The sequence below is a fragment of the Erythrolamprus reginae genome, chromosome 8 (genome assembly GCF_031021105.1).
Source record: "Erythrolamprus reginae isolate rEryReg1 chromosome 8, rEryReg1.hap1, whole genome shotgun sequence".
Lineage (NCBI taxonomy): Eukaryota > Metazoa > Chordata > Lepidosauria > Squamata > Dipsadidae > Erythrolamprus > Erythrolamprus reginae.
Genome location: NC_091957.1, coordinates 4,467,558 through 4,484,457, shown reverse-complemented (window position 1 = coordinate 4,484,457; position 16,900 = coordinate 4,467,558). Strand labels below are relative to the sequence as shown.

Sequence of the window (16,900 nt, the reverse complement as noted above, 5' to 3'; positions counted from 1 at the left end):
CAGTTTGGCCTAGCGGTGAACACACCAGACTAAATACCAGGAGTCAGTGAGTTCTGGTTCTGCCTTAGCAAGGGAAGTCAGCTGGGTGAGCTTGGGACAATCCCCAGGAGACGGTAAATTATAATCCTGCCTTAGGCATGAAAGCTGCCTAGGGGACTTTGGGGCCAGTCGCCAGGCGACTGGGAGTTCTAGTTCGGTCTTAGCAATGGAAGTCAGCTGAGTGACATCACCAGAGGAGCAAATTTTAGCCTGATGTGAGTCCAAATTTATTTGCATCAGCATTGCATTCTTCTGCAACGTCCACGATCCCGCCCAGGCTCCAGAAACCAAACCAAGCCATATAGATAAAATCCAACAAGGAGGAAGTGGGAAAGGTGGTGGTGGCTTTTTTGCAAGTTGTCACGCAAAGTCCTTTCGCGGAAGTTACAAGTTTGCATCTCTAACTGATTTTGTCTTTTGCAAAAAAAACCCCAAACCCACCAACAACAACCCCCACACACAGACCAACAACACCCCACCAGCAAACGCTTCCCTCCCCCATCAACTCCCACTATGGTTGAAACAAAGCCAAGATTGTGTAACAGACACCTCTCGTTGACGAATCTATTTTTTTTTTAATTGATGGATCTATTTTTTTTTAAAAAACAGCACGGCAAACTCTTTGCCGGCGATCTCCCTCCAACACCGGGCTTTAATTCATTCCTGATTAGATGCGAGAGAAAGCTCGGTGCTAGAAGTCAGCGGCGCATAAATAGACCCAAGGACAGCCTGTCGCCCGCTTTAATATATTTTAAAATATGCGAGGCTATCCCCAAGCTGAGCTGCAAATTAAGCTTCTTTCTTTTAACTCATAATCATGATAATAAATAATTAATAGTAAATAATAATAATAATAATAATAACATTAATAATAATAATAATAATAATAACATTAATAATAATAATAACTACATTAATAATAATAATAATAATAAATAACAATGATAACAATAATAACAATATAATAATAGTAAAAATAACAACAGCAGAACTGCAAAAAAACTGTTCCACTTGGAACATCATTATATACTGCGCAAAAAAATAAAGGGAACACTTAAACAACACAATATAACTCCACGTAAATCAAACTTCTGTGAAATCAAACTGTCCACTTAGGAAGCAACACTGGTGGACAATCAATTTCACCTGCTGTTGTGCACATTCAACTTTGTACAGAAGAAAGTATTCAATGAGAATATTTCATTCATTCAGATCTAGGATGGGTTCTTTGAGTGTTCCCTTTATTTTTTTGAGCAGTGTTATTTTAAGAAGATACTTGGCTGATACCTAGGATGCCGGCAGCAACCGTATAAACCATTAACACCAATCAATGATACTTGCGACCCTTTTTAAAATGTTCAGTTGACTGAATTTTATGTTTAATGAATAAAAGAGATAACAATAATAGAAAAAGCAGAAGAGAGAAGGATTGACAAGCAGGGCTGATGGCTTGGCCAATAATCAAATTGATGCTTGTTTTGTATGTTGCGACGCAATTGGGGGAGTCTGGCAATGCAACGGTCAGCTCTTTGACCATCAAGAATAAGCCACGCGAGAGGTCAGCTGTACACCTGATTTGCAACGGCGTTCTGCAACCCCTGAGGTTACTCGCTAAACCCACCAGGCCTCCGAGGCGCAAATACTACCAAGAAACTCCTTCAAATTTCTTTCAAGGGGCCCACGAAGCTTCGGACCTCCGAGAAAAGGAAGCAACAATTGGGAAAGTGGAAAATGTTTACATTTCCCTCCCTCCAACTTGAGAGTCTATTCCTAAATCCAGACAGAATAATTTCTTCTTTTTTTTCCCTGGGCAGATTTAGCAGGAAAAGTAACACAAAGACTCGGGCAATTTCAAAAGCAGCGAATTCTGTTCCGGTTCTCGAAAACCTAGGCCAGGATGGTTACTATTCAGAACATACAGATGGACACAAAAATCTCTTTAAAACCAGCTGCACAATATGTCACAGTCTATTTATTTTTAAACAGAGCGTTCCACCATCGGTTTTGTTTAAAACAGGCAAGCTTCCAAAAGGCTTGTCTCTTTTCTGTTGTTTTATTTTTACTGCCAAAAGAGCTCGTTTGCCAACAACTGGTGTCAGGGCTTAGTCGGCGACGTATAAAGAGGAAAAAAACTTCCCATGCCATCCATTCCTTCTTCCTGCGAAATCGCCCGCAATGATTTTCCTTTGGGGAAATAAATCTCAGCAGAGAAGGAAAGCAGTTCAGGCTTGGCTGTGTTCGGGCAATACTTTAGGGTCGGGAAAACTGGTCCAACGAAGAGTTGGAGGAGGAGGATTTAAGCTAGGCGCACTCAAGTTACAGGGTCCGATTTGCGAGCATAAAGTTAGGATTGCTACCTACGTAAGATCCCGCAAAACAGTTTTAATCCCGTCCTTCGTTTTCTCAGCCCCAGAAAACACAGTTTAGCTGGGAAGGGGAAACAAGACAGTTTTCCACCACCACGCTTCTACATCTGGACGCGAACTCCCAACAAGCTGCTTTAAACAAGAGAGCAAATTGTGAGTAACAGAGAAGGGCCCTTGGAGGTCTTGTAGTCCAACCCCCTGATGAAGGAGGAGACCCTGTATCTATCATTCCAGACAAGTGGCTGTCGGTCTCTTCCTAAAAACATCTTCTCCTTCCTACACCTCACCTACAAAAAGAGATTGACAAAATTGAACGGGTCCAAAGACGGGCTACAAGAATGGTGGAAGGTCTTAAGCATAAAACGTATCTGGAGGACAGAAGGAAAAGGGGGGACATGATCGAAACATTTAAATATATTAAAGGGTTAAATAAGGTCCAGGAGGGAAGTGTTTTTAATAGGAAAGTGAACACAAGAACAAGGGGACACAATCTGAAGTTAGTTGGGGGAAAGATCAAAAGCAACATGAGAAAATATTATTTTACTGAAAGAGTAGTAGATCCTTGGAACAAACTTCCAGCAGACGTGGTAGATAAATCCACAGTAACTGAATTTAAACATGCCTGGGATAAACATATATCCATCCTAAGATAAAATACAGAAAAAAGTATAAGGGCAGACTAGATGGACCATGAGGTCTTTTTCTGCCGTCAGACTTCTATGTATCAGGAAAGACTTAATGAACTCAATCTGTATAGTCTGGAGGACAGAAGGAAAAGGGGGGACATGATCGAAACATTTAAATATGTTAAAGGGTTAAATAAGGTTCAGGAGGGAAGTGTTTTTAACAGGAAAGTGAACACAAGAACAAGGGGACACAATCTGAAGTTAGTTGGGGGAAAGGTCAAAAGCAATATGAGAAAATATTATTTTACTGAAAGAGTAGTAGATCCTTGGAACAAACTTCCAGCAGACGTGGTTGGTAAATCCACAGTCACTGAATTTAAACATGCCTGGGATAAACATAGATCCATCCTAAGATAAAATACAGGAAATATTATAAGGGCAGACTAGATGGACCATGAGGTCTTTTTCTGCCGTCAGTCTTTTATGTTTCTATGTTTCTATGTTTCAGTGGTGGAGCACCCACACCTTCCAGCCAAAATAAAAACTCAATTTTCCCAGGACAAAAACTTGATTTTTTTTTTTAAAAGCCTAGAAATAGACTGCAATTCCAGGTATCTTCCTCCCTGCTTCTCCTCCTCCTCCTCCTCATCCACAGAAGTTCATTAATTTTTACGACCCTTCCACGCCAGTCCCCAGCTTCTAAGGCCTCACAAAGGCTACACGACTCGAGCAAGGCATTATGTATATTATTAGGACCTTCCAGTGAATTAAAGCCATTTAGACTTGCTTGCTGGCTTTCAATTAGCGTGGGGTGGTGTTTTTTATTTTGTTGGCAGCTGTCATCTCCGAGGTCCTTAAAGGAGACAATGGCCAGCTTCAGCTCAAGCTGGCGTGTTCGGAGGCGCACCAAAAAACTTGCGCAAGAAAAAGAAAAGAAAAGGAACGAAGACGCAGCGGCCGAGCAGGCAAGCTAGCTTCCTGTTGGATTTTTGCAAAGAGCATATTTCGAGCATTGGTGAAACACTTTTTGGTCTGTTTATAAACGCATGGTCAATTCAGCTGGGAGAGAAACAGAACGAAGAACAGGGCAAGCTCTTTAAAAAGAGGAATGCAAGCCAAGCTGGCAAAAGAGGCACACGGAAAAAGAGCCCACCGAAATCCAGCAATGCTCAAAGAAGAGCAATTTGGAAAGTAGTAGCCTAACCATAAGAGTTCAGTCACAATAACAACCCAAACCTATTACCGTGTTTCCCCGAAAAAGAAGATCTTGTCTTATTTATTTTTTTTAACCCTGAAATAAGCACTTGGGCTTGTTATCAGTGGAGGTCTTAATTTTGGGAGAAACAGAGTATTATTATTATTATTATTATTATTATTATTATTATTATTATTCACAAAAAACAGTAATATTTATGCATGGTATGTCTGTATGTATGATTGGTCTCTTAAATTGGGGTTTCTTTTTAAAATTAACTTAAATATCAGATTTGTTTATATTGTTTCATTACTGTTGTTAGCCGCCCCGAGTCTGCAGAGAGGGGCGGCATACAAATTTGATTAATAAATAAATCAATAAATAAATACACAGCAAATGAGATTTATGTGCTGGATTTTGTATCACAATATCCCAAGTCGAACACTTCCCAAACATTTCGGACTGTGTAATGTATTTTCCTTTGATGCACGCAGATCCTAGTACATTGACCTAATTATTATTATTATTATTATTATTATTATTATTATTATTATTATTATCATCATCATCATCATCATCATCCTTGGAACTCAGTCCACTGGACATTTAAAAACATGTCACAGATACCACTGACTATTATTATTATTATTATTATTATTATTATTATTATTATTATTATTATTGCAGTATAAACTTTCTCCTCTCAACAGATGTTATTTGGAAAACATCAGTTGTGAGCCACCCCGAGTCTGCAGAGAGGGGCCGCATACAAATCTAATAAATTATTATTATTAATTACCGGTATTATTATCTGGCCCAACGCGCTAATTTGCAGGATAGAACAGTTCTTTCCTTCCTTGCAAAGCTTCCAGTATTTGGGTGGTGAGGACAAATAAATGTCTTTATAAAGCTAGGACTTAGAAACTTTTTTTAAAAAAAACCACATTGTTATAAGCAGAGTCAAGGGCGAAAATTAAAATTCTAGAGAGTCCAGTGAAGGAAACTTCTCTGCTTATGACTTAGGAGTTCTTGAACAGACATGAACTCCATTTACAAAATATTGTATTTGGGGACCGTCTAGAGAATATGAGCTCCCCAGAACTCCTAAGGGTCCCCCAAAGGTTTACATGCATGTTTTGCAACTCAAGGCCGCAGATATATCAGGTCCACCTCTGTCTAAATAAATACAGTACATCTAAAATTACACCAGCAGGTTCCAATTAGTTTACCGCCCCTCATATTTCAAACAGTTACATCCGTCTTGCCTTTCCATGCATGCAGTAAAAGCAGACCCCACTATTTTATCAATAATCTAAAAAAAAAAAATCCTTTTCCCTTCCTGGGGGTGGGGAAAGGTGATTGCATAGGATGTAACAGACAATGACCAGGTTCAACTGAGAAGGAAGGGAGGATGGATAAAAGGGATGGAGGGAGGGAAGGGGAAGGAAGAAGAAAAGGAGGGAGGGAGGAAAAGAGGGAAAGAAGGAAAAGGAAGGGAAGGAGTGAGAGTAAATGGTAGGAAGGGGGAGGGAGGGAAAGGAGAGCAGAGCAGAGAGGGAGGGAGGGAGGGAATGATGGAAGGAGAAAAGGTGGAAGGAAGGGAAGGAAGGAGAAAAAGAGGGAGGGAAAGAAGGAAAGAGGAAAGGAAGGAAGGAAGAAGAAAAGGTGGGAGGGAGAGAAGGAAGGGAAGAAGGAAGTAGGAAGAAAAGGTGGGGAGGAAGGAAAGAAGGAAGGGAGGGAGGAAGAAGAAAAGGTGGGAGGGAGAGAAGGAAGGGAATAAGGAAGCAGGAAGAAAAGGTGGGGAGAGAGGAAGGAAGGAAGGAAGGAAAGAGAAAAGGAAAGGAGGGAAGGAAAGACAAAAGGTGAGAGGGAGGGTAGGAAGGAGAGAAGGAGGGAGGGAAAGAGGGAAAGAGGAAAAGAGGGGAGGAAAGAAAGAAGGAAGGAAGGAAGGAGGAAAGGAAGTTTTAAAAACTGAGCAAGAGAAAGCAAAACAAAAGAGAGATTTCTCTCTGCTCGTGCAGAAGGAGAGAAGAGAACAACTGTAACCGTGCAATAGAAAGCATGCAAAAGACCCCACTTTCTAACTAAAGGCTGCTTCACTCTTTACCCCTTCAAATAAACCTCTAAACACATCACTATTCCACAGAGGTGAGACGTGGCTTTCTCCCCCCCCCCCCCCCCCCCGAAAAAAAAGCCCCTTAGGATTATCAATACTCACATTCCCAAGTTTCTGAAACGGCGAAGGGAAGTTATTCTTCGCCACCTGGGACCATTTCACAGGGTGAGTGGGTGGGTGGAAAATAGTGTAGAGAACGCAAAAGTAAACCATCTTCATTCGTGACCCCCAACAGGCTGCGGAGTTTTCCACTCAAACCCTTTCTGGCCAAAGTTTCCCCCTTTTTTCTGGGGGCAATCGGTCCGGTTGGCATCGTCAACTCCAGATCCTTCATTTCCGCCCAGCCAAGTTTTTGAAACTTGCTGGCCGAGGAGAAATTCGGGCGGGACAGGCCGGGTTGGAAGGGATGCTCCCGGTGTAAGGGACTCAGAGACACACAAAGACACACTTTGGTTTGCCAGAAAAAAAACAAACAAACCAGGAACGAGCCAAATGAGACAAGGGAGTCGGATAGGAAAAAAGGAAGGTAAACGTACGGAGGGTCCAAAACAGTTTTCACGAATTCAAAACACCTTTTACGAATTCAAAACACCTTTCACGAATTCAAAACTCCTTTCACAAATTCAAGAACCTCACTTGCTTTTCCCTGCAGGCTGTAAATGCACCTTGCAAAATTCCACCTTAGAGCCTTCCAAATAAAAAATAAAAAGCAAGCCCAGGTCTTGGTAGCTAGAGAGAGATGCCATCACCTAGCGGAGTCCAGACAGCAGGAAAACTTCATTCCTTTATAAGAATAAAATATTTTTAAAAATCAACCAGTCTTTCTTTTTCTCCTTTCCCCGGCTCTGAAAATTGGAAGGCGGGCAGGGAACGAAGAAGCATGTCATTCCCACATTCAGCTTTGGCAGAATCAGCGGGCACGCTGGCAGTAAATATATGGCCAGGGCAGGCTGGAATTAGGATACAAGATATATTCCTTTTTAGCACCGGCAGGCAGAAACATAGGGGGGACCTTCCGCAGGATTTTCCCTGGCTTGGTTTCAATTCCAGCCAGGATCCTTTTAGATCCATCTCCACCTTTTATTTCCATTTATTTACACACTGTTTCTTTCTCTCTCTCTCTCCCCAAGCAAGAAGAACCACACCAAAATACTAACTGTAGGCATGAGGTTATACGAAGATGACAAAAAGCTCCATTATCAGTACATAATACACCATATTAGAAAAATAGTTTATCAACTTCTTTGTGGTTTGAAGGAGGAGAAGGAGAAGGAGGAGAAGGGGAAGGAGAAGGAGAAGAAGGAGAAGGAGAAGAAGGAGAAGAAGGAGAAGAAGGAGAAGAAGAAGAAGAAGAAGAAGAAGAAGAAGAAGAAGAAGAAGAAGAAGAAGAAGAAGAAGAAGAAGAAACCACGACAGGTAAACTCATAGAAAAATTAATATAGCTTTGGCAATCGGTTCCCACGTAGACACACCAGGAAAAATTCAATACCAGCCCATTTTTTTCTGGTCAGCTGGGTTTCTAAAGACTAAATCGTTCGGCATTCTGGTATTTTGTTTCTTCTTTCCGCACACTTCATACACGCATGAACGCACAGAGTTTTAGTCACGCTAACCGAGACAATGCCGAACAAACCAGGAGTTATGACCCTCCTAGGAAAGTAATATTTTAAAAAAAAAAAAATACAGAAACAACACAAAGGTCCCCAGTTTGCCCCCTTAGAAGCAACAACTCATAACTGTAAGAGTCCAACTCTCTGCAGTTGGAATGATGAAAACAGAGCTTTAATAAAACGGAAGTTTTACGGCAGACGGCTCCTAATACCAGGAACTTTTCTTTTTCAGCTCTTAAACTGGTCTGAAAATAAAATCTCAATTTCTTGGAAACCCCTGCTTTATCAAGCTTAGACTTTCAGACAAGAAAATCTCCTTTTTATCCCCGCATCCCTATTTTTTTTAGGTCAAAACCGCCAGATTGAAAAATCAGACAGGGGAATGAAACCACTGTCGGATTCAATCCTTTGTAAAAAAATAAAATAAAATAAAATGTAAATAAATAAAAAAATCCTGGGGGTGGATTTGTGTAACCTCTAAAAAAAGCTTCCCCGAGAGGGGTGACATATAAATCCAACAAATATATAAATAAATAAGCAAATAAATAAATTTTGGAAACCACCAGGAGGTGTTTTTTTTCCCTAGGAAAAACAACAGCAACAAGAAAAATCCAAAGTGGCAAGAAAGAGAGAGAGAGAGAGAGAAACTGCTTTGCAAAGCCGAGCACAACAAATTAAAAACACCAGAGGGGATCCAGCAAATTCCTAGCTCAGCCACCCTCTGTAATTGTAATTAGCTCCCCTGTTACTTCTATCAGGGAGGAGAGGAAGGCTGAGGAAGATGGGAAGGGAAGGAAGCCAGCCGAATCCATCCGTGGCTCTTCGGAATTGAAAACACAGGGAAGTGGGTGGTGGGAGACACACTGCTTCCATTTTTCACTGCAGGGTTTTTTTTTTGCAAACAGGTTCCGAACAACAACAACAAAGAGCCGAGTGCCACACAAGAAAAGGCAGCCAAACCAAGGATGTGTTTTTTTCTCTCTCTCTCTCTCTCTCTCAGGGACCTCAGGATCACCGACGGATGGAGAACAGATCAAAGATGGCTGCGGCGGCGGCGTTAAACAGTGCTTTCTCCCAAAGCTCAGGAGCCGGGTGGGAAAGACGGTGGCAATGTTTATATATCCAGGGAGGAAAGGGGTAACAAGGGGGAGAGGGAGAATCAGGGTAGCCGAGGGGCTAGGTTGTTTTTTTTTTTGCTTTTCTTTTTATTGTTTTGTTTGTTTTCTCTCCTCCACGAAACAAAAACAAAAAAAGCTGGTTTTTTCCTACCTGTTTTCTCTTTGATCTCGCACAGGACACTGAACAAAGCGGGCTTCATTCGGTGGCAATTGAGCGCATGCTTTCTGCAAGGAGAGAGAGGGAGAGAAAGGAAGGCAAAATAAAACACCCAGGGAAAAGGGAAGGAAAGGTGTGTTTTTTAGCCTGAGTGGAGGGGTGAAGAAAAGGCCGGACTTTCTTGTCTTAAGACTTTTTGGGGGGAAGGGGTGTCTTTTTAAGGAGAGGCAGGGCCCCCTTTCTGCCTTTCCAAAGAGGCATTTGAAAGGGAGCTTTTGAAAGAGAAAAAACAGAAAAAGGAGAAAAAGAGAGAAAGAAAGAAAGAAAGAAAGAAAGAAAGGGAGAAAGAGAAAGAGAAAGAGAAAGAGAAAAGAGAGAGAAAGAGAGAAAGAAAGGGAGAAAAAAAGAAAGAGAGAAAGAGAAGAGAGAGAGAAAGAGAGAAAGGGGGAAAGAGAAAGAGAGGAGGAGAAAAAGAGAGAAAAAGAGAAAAAAGAAAAAGAAAGAGAAAAAGAGAGAAAGAGAAAGCGAGAAAGAGAGAGAGAGAGAGAGAAAGAGAAAAAGGGAGCAAGAAAGAGAGAGAGAAAGAGAGAGAAAAAGAGAACGAGAAAGAGAAAGGGGAATTTGAAAGAAAGAAGGGTGAAGTTCAAAGAGAGAGCAGAAAAGGTGAGAATTTAGGTTGGTTCCCTCATTCAGGCAACAGAGGAGGCCACTAAGAATGGCTACCTAAGAGGTTTTTTTGGGGGGGGTGTCTTTCTCAGGTCTCCCCCCTTGCAATCTCCCCGAAATCCAAAAAGCCACTCCTGAAAATATCTCTCCCCAACCCTTTCTTTGGGGGGGGGGAATAAATCACAGCTTGTCAAGCCACTCTTCATCTGCAGTGGTGATTTATGGAAAGGGAAAGGGAACTTCTAGAGTTCAACGCCAGGCTTCGGTGGGTCTGGTATGAACGGAGGGGCCTTGTAAAAAAAAAAGGGGGGGGGTTCCAAATAAATAAATTAATTAAATGTCACTCTCCCCTCCCTTCCCTCTCTCTTTCTCATGTTGCTCAGCAGGCCAATGTTTACTTAGGGCACCAAAAAAAGGAAAAACTATCTAGGAAGGAAAGTAGCAAAGGAGGCCGAACAGACTGGGGCAGGCTTTTGAGAATAGCAAGAGCCCAGCCAGATGTGCCTCCCTTCCCAGGACTCACAATATGGGGGGAGCAGGGGGCCCCAGAGGGAGGCAAGCAGGCTAAATCTCCCTCTACTTGCCTCCTCCACCTCTTTTGAGGCAGCCATGCCTACAACCTCAACTCCAGACATACTCCCTCCATAAACAAAACAAGCTCTCAGATCATTTGGACAGACAAGAGCTCTCACCCCAGGCCTTTCCTCGAAAACTTTTGAGTTGCCATCGATTATTTTTCCTCCCATTTTACTTGCTTGCTTGATATTTGGGGCTAGGTTTGCAATGTTGGCTTTAGAGAGTCTCCCCCTTTTTTTCTTGTGTTTTTTTTTTTTTTAAAGAAGAGGGGAATGCAATTGATTCAGCAGCCCAAAGACTGGACTGCTGTTTGCGGGGGGATGCCAGGGGGTTTCTCCCTTGGCCTTCTCAGGTATGTCTAACTAGGTGATTGGGTGTGCGTGCGTGAAGTTGTTATTCCCCATTTTTCAAGACCTCGGTATTACTTAGGTTATTTGGAAGGAAGGAAGGGGAGAGATAGGTATGGAAAGGAAGGCAGGAGAGCGGATTGGAGGGGAGGAAGGGAGGGAGGGAGAAAGAAAGAAGGAAAGAAAGAAGAATGGGAAGGAAAGAAGAAAGGAATGGAAAGGAAGGGAGATAGGAATGGGAAGGAAGGAAGGAAAGAAAAGGGAGAGAATAGGAAGGAAGGAGGGAAAATGGAAAGGAATGGAAAGGAAGTAAAGGAGGAGAAAGGAAGAGAGGAATGGGAAGGAAGGAGGTAGGAACAGGGAGGAAGGAAAGAAGTAAGAAAAAGGAAGAATGGAATGGGAAGGAAGGAGAGAGGAATAGGGAAGAGGGGAGGAGAGAGGAATGGAAAAGAAGGAAGAAAAAGGAAGAGAGGAAGGAGAAGAAGGAGAAGGAAGGAGAGAGGAATGGAAAGGAGGGGAGAGAAAGGAAAGAGAGGAATGGGAAAGCAGGAAGGGAGCTTTTCTTTGGGATTACGGATCTGGGAAGGGAATCAATCCCCCCCCCCCCTCAGACACTCTCTCTCTCTCTCTCAACACCACAACATAAACAACTAGCACCCAGAGGGGATGCTAATCTGGGGTTCTTTGGTTCCCTTCATGGGATTGCCATTTTGTCTTGTTTTCCTTTTGAGGAAGTGAAATGGGGGGGGGGGTTGTCTTGGACCCTCTGGCTTCTCCAGGCCGCTTGCAGCTTTAAATCCCAGCAGGACTTTGCCAGGTGGCAAGCAAGCAAACAAGCCAGCCAGCCAATAAGTGAACAGCTTAGTGGATCAACAGTGTGTCTCTATCTATCTATCTATCTATCTATCTATCTATCTATCTATCTATCTATCTATCTATCTATCTATCTATCTATCGAATCTATCTATCCATTTATTTATCTATCTATCTAATCTATCTACACACACACACCACAATGCCCCAAACAATCATGTGCGCAGCCTCTCAACACACACACACCCAAGCCCCCCCCCCCTCAAACCTGGGTGGAAAAAAGACCAACTTTGCCTGCGCCTCGTCCAAGCTCTGGTCGGTGATGGTCATGATCTGGTGCAAGATGTCGCCGATGTCCTGCTTGCGGCCGTCGCCCTCGGCGCCCTCGTGTCCGTGGGGAGGCGGCAGAGCCATGCCCCCTTGCACCGCGTGGCTGGCCAGGTTCACGCCGGCCAGCGTCTGCAGCATCCGCGTTTGCTCGTCCATGCTGCCCGCCCGCTCGCCCCGCGAGGCCGCCGGTCGTACTTCTGGGGACGGGGAAGGGGGGAGAGAGGTCGGGAGGCGAAGGAAGGAAAAGGAAAGAAAAGAGGGGAGGGAGGAGAGAAAGGAAGAAGAGGGAGGAAGGAAAAGCAGAGGAAAGAAGGAAGGAAGAGAGGAGGGAAGGAAAAGGAAAGGAGAGAAAAGAGAGGAGGAAAGAAGGAGAGAGAGAAGAGAGGAAGGAAGAGGAAAGGAGAGAAAAGAGGAGAGAAGGAAGAGAGGAAGGAAGGAAAAAGAAAGGAGAGAAAAGAAGGAAGGAAGGAGAGAAGGAAGCGAGGAAGGAAGGTGAAAGAGAGGAAAGGGGAGAAAGGAAGGAAGGGGAGAGGAAGGAAGGAAAGAAGGAAGGGGAGAGAAAGGGGAGAAAGAAAGGAAGAGGAAAGAGAGGAAGGAAGGAAGGGAAAGGAAGGAAGGAAGCCGGAGCAAGCGAGGATTTTTTTGAGGGTGGGGGGCTGTAAAAAAAACAACAACCGGCAGCTTTCCTTGGCTGGCAAGCGGGCCGAGCAACGAAGGTGAAAGTCAATCTCAGCCCCCGCAAACCAAGCGCGGTTCCCGCCGCTCTTTCGGGGGGGGGGGTGAAGAAAGACCGAAGAAACAAAACAAAACCGCAACACAAAAATCAAGGGCAGGGGAGCCGCGAAGCTAAATCCCCCAGCCTGCCATCGGCAGTGGATCTCTCCCGCGCTCGGCTCGCCCGCTCGACCTCTCTCGATCGCCTCCCCTTCTGAAGTTCCAAAGCTCCGGCGGCGATCGGGCGGGGAGGGGGGTTCCGAGCCCACCGTGAGGGCAGAGGGAGAGAAAGAGAGAGAAGGGGGGCTTATTTATTTATTTTTTTAAAAGTCGCGAGCTTTCTCTCTTTTCTTTTCTCCTTCCTTCTCTTCCTCGCCCGGCAGAGCGGCTCTCGGGCCGGGCTGGGTGGGGGGCTTCTTTCCTGCCCCCCTCTTCGGAAGCCGAGACGGTGGGAGCGGAGGAGGGAGGCTGGCAAGGGTCCCTTTCTTACAAGGCTCGGCTTGGGTCTCTTTCTTTTTTTCCTTCCCCCTCTTCTTCTTTTTCTTCTCCTCCCTTCCTCCGATTTCTTTCCTTCCTTCCTTGGAAACAAAGGAGGCGCAGGGAGGAGGGGGCCGCCCCCCCAAAAAAGCGAGACCCCCCCTCTCAAAAGCAAAGCGAAGGCTTTTCAAATCCTGCCAAAGTTACGGTCCAGGGTTCGCTCTTCTTCTCCTCTGGGGCCAAAACCAAGCAGCGGGCATCGCCGGCTCTCGAGAAGGGCCACATTTACGAGCGGAGGGGAGCCGCCTTCCCCCCCAGCGAAGGCAGCAGCGGCAGCAGGAGGAAGAGGAGAGCCGGGGCCAGAAGGAGCCGAGTCGTCGCCGCCGCCGTCCTTCGGCCGAAAAGCATCACCACCAGCGATCGTGGAGGCGCGGAGGTCCCGGCTGGCTCAGAGGCTGGGGGGGAAATACAGAGAGGGAAGCCGGGGAGCAGAGAAAAAGTTGCAACTTTTGGGGGGGCAAAGCCAAAAAAAGGAAGAAGGGAGAAAAGAAAGGAAAAGAAGAAAAGGAAAGCGGAGGAGAGGGGAAGAAAGAGAGGGAAAGAAAAGAAAAGGAGAGGGGGGAAAATAAAAATTGCGAAAGGATGGAAATTAAAGTGGGGAGGGGGGGAGGAAGAGCAGCCGCCTGGAATTGATGGGCTCCGGCCGCTTCGGGTGCGAGTGCGTGTGCGCGCTGCGTGCGGTTTTGTGGTGTTTGATCGCCCGTTCGGGCTTGAGCGATTGACGGGCTGCCAAACGGCGCTCGGCTCAGCCTGCCGACGTGTCGAAAGAGGCAAGCGGCGGCCGGGAGAATCACCGGAGGGGAAGGGGGAGAGAGGGACCCAGAGCCCCGCCCCTTGCTCGAAGCCCCGCCCCCTCCTTGCCCACGCCCCGCCCCCTTTGGGAAGTTCAGCCAATGGGCTGGTGGGGCTCCTCTCTTCGTCGTCGTCCCCCTTGCCCAGTTTTTAGGGGTGCTTTTCTCCAGCACCCCTTAATTGAACTTCACCCGGTTTAATTGTCCCTCCCGCCCGGCTACAGGTGGGCCAGCCCCTCCAACACAGAAACACCTGGTCCAACTAAGCCCCGCCCCTTATATATCCCAACCTGGCCCAACTAAGCCCCGCCCCTTACTTGCCCCACCTGGCCCAACTAAACCCCGCCCTTGATTTATCCCCACCAAGCCCAACTAAGCCCTGCCCCCACCTGGCCCAACTAAACCCTGCCCCTTATCTATCCCAACCTGGCCCAACTAAACTCCACCCCTTACCTGTCCCCACCTAGTCCAACTAAACCCCGCCCCACCTGTCCCCCACCTAGTCCAATTAAGCTCCGCCCATTATCTATGCCCACTTGTTTCCAACTAAGCCTCACCCTTACCTGTCCCCACCTGGTCCAACTAAGCCCCGCCCTTATCTGGCCCCCTACCTAGTCCAACTAAGCCCCGCCCCTTACCTGTCCAACCTTGCCCATATAAACCTCACCCAAGCCAACTAAATCCCGCCCCTTACCTGACCAACCTCGCCCGACTAAGCCGCGCCCCTTACGTGTTCCCCATCTGGCCCAACTAAGCCCCGCCCCTTACCTGGCAAGCACTCTGCCCCGCCTCCCAGGCGACGCCGCCAAGCTGCCTCATCGCTCCCCCCGCCAACTGGCTTTATATGACCGGGCGCTTCCGCCAGGCTTTTTTATAGGGGGGCCACGCCATGCCACGCCCCCGCAGGCCACACCCACCCGACTGCCCTTCTCACTTATGAAGTTTTTTTTCCCTCTCTCCGCCCCGCCCTTCAGAGCGGGCCACGCCCTCTGCTGGATCCGCGCCTTCTTTCCCCCGCAGCCAGATTTGTGTGTGGCTCCTCCCACTCGGCCGCCCGCCCCAATCTTTAGCCCCACCCTCTCGAGGGCGTGGTTTGGCGGCCCGGCTTGGCGCTTTTTTTTTTGCCTGTCTTATTGCTGAGGTAGTGGGGGGGGAGCCGTGGTGGGTCACGCGGCCAAAGGAAAGTTAGCCCCCCCTCCGCCGCCGCCACGACACCCTGAGGCGATTTATGTCCGACTAACATTTTTTTGTTTTGTCCGACCTTAGCGGAGGCCGAGGCGCGCTCTCCACAGAGGCAAACAAACAACAACCCCAAGTCCTCCTGTTGTCCCCCACCTCTGAGGGAATCGGCGACGAGGCCAATCAGCGCTCTCCGAGGGAGGGCCCGGAGCCGCCTCCAGCCAATCCAAATGGGCCGGGACGGATGGAAGCGGAGCCTTTGGAGGACGTTCGCCCGGCCCCGCCCTGACTCCGCGGCGCAACTCGCTATTGGCCCGTTCGAACGGGCTCACGTGACGCGGAGTAGAGCGGGTTGCTATAGCGACGGTCGGGGTCGAGACGCAGCATCTTCGCATCCCTCTTAACACGAGTCTGCCCTGGCGGCGTCCACACGAACTCCGCGTGCCCCAGCGGCCGCGCGGGCACCACCCAGCGGGCAACGTGGGCATTTTGCAACCTCTCCGCTTCCCTGCCTTGGCCTGCCCGCCTCGGCCGCCTTGCCCACCCGCCGGGCCCCGCTTGGCTTCGTCGGGGAGGGCTCCCCTTGGGCGGGGATGACGGCCCGGCCGCCCGACCCGGCTTGCCGCGTTGCAGAGCGCGGGGATTCGAAACCAGGGCGCGGGGACGCCGTCTCGACATTCGGGAGGACCACCAAACCCATCATCCCCTGCCTGCCACCCATGCCGACTGCTGCAAAGCCCACGCAAGACGCCCCGCTTGCCGCCTGCTGCTCCGAAGCGCTTTGATTTGGGATTCAATGTGCACCCCCTCAAAACAATATATATTCGTGAATCGTCTCTTGGAAATAAACTCTGATCTTAAAACGCCTTCCCAAATCTCTTTATTAAATTCATTATTATTATTACCATTATTACTATTATTATTGTCAGTACAACACAGCAAACGAGATCACTATGCTGGATTTCATATCTCATCATCAATCGGGCGCTTCCCAAGCACCTAGGACTGCATGATGTAAGGGTGAATTAGGTGTGCCAATCCCAGTAAAGCTAGTTTTTGCAATTGACAGATTGAGATTTTGTCAATTCCAATGGTTTTCAAATGTCCGCTGAGATCCTTTGGCACTGCGCCCAGCGTGCCAAAGACCACTGGGACCAATTTCACAGGCTTATGCCAGAGTCGTTGCAGCTCAATTTTTAGATCTTTGTATTTCACTAATTTCTCTAGCTGCTTCTCAATTCTGCTGTCTTCCGGGATTTCTTTTTCTCCACAATCAGGATGTCTGGTGTATTATTATTATTATTATTATTATTATTATTATTATTATTATTATTAATTCAACTTCTATGCCACCCAATCCCGAAGGACTCAGGGCGGCTTACAATAATAATATAAATAGAAACACAAGTAGATACAGCAATAAAAAAAAGTCCAATCTAAACTACGTAAAAATCCCATATTAAAAGATCCTATTGATTATAAAGCAGTCATAATCCCATACATACATACCATTCATACACTGTGGCCCTGTGAGTTGTTAGTTACATTAAATTCATTCATTCATTCAAGATTTTTATTAATATTGATTGTTTCCTCATTGCTTGTTTGTACCTCATGATTCTTGAGAAATGTATATTTTATGTACACTGAGAGCATCTGCACCAAAGACAAATTCCTTGCATGTCCAATCACCCTTGGCCAATAAAGAATTCTATCATTC

General features: G+C 46.4%; 1 protein-coding gene across 1 annotated transcript in view; it reads right to left on the bottom strand.

The window, feature by feature from the left end:
- Positions 1-14,861, bottom strand: part of PBX3 (PBX homeobox 3) — a 168,076-nt gene extending 153,215 nt beyond the window's left edge. The window contains exons 1-3 of the mRNA XM_070759582.1: positions 14,770-14,861; positions 11,919-13,605; positions 9,222-9,295 (exon numbers count right to left, since the gene is read on the bottom strand). Coding sequence (XP_070615683.1) covers positions 9,222-9,295; positions 11,919-12,115 — 271 coding nt within the window. The 5' untranslated portion in view covers positions 12,116-13,605; positions 14,770-14,861. The remainder of the gene's footprint in view (positions 1-9,221; positions 9,296-11,918; positions 13,606-14,769) is intronic.
- Positions 14,862-16,900: the final 2,039 nt, after the last annotated feature.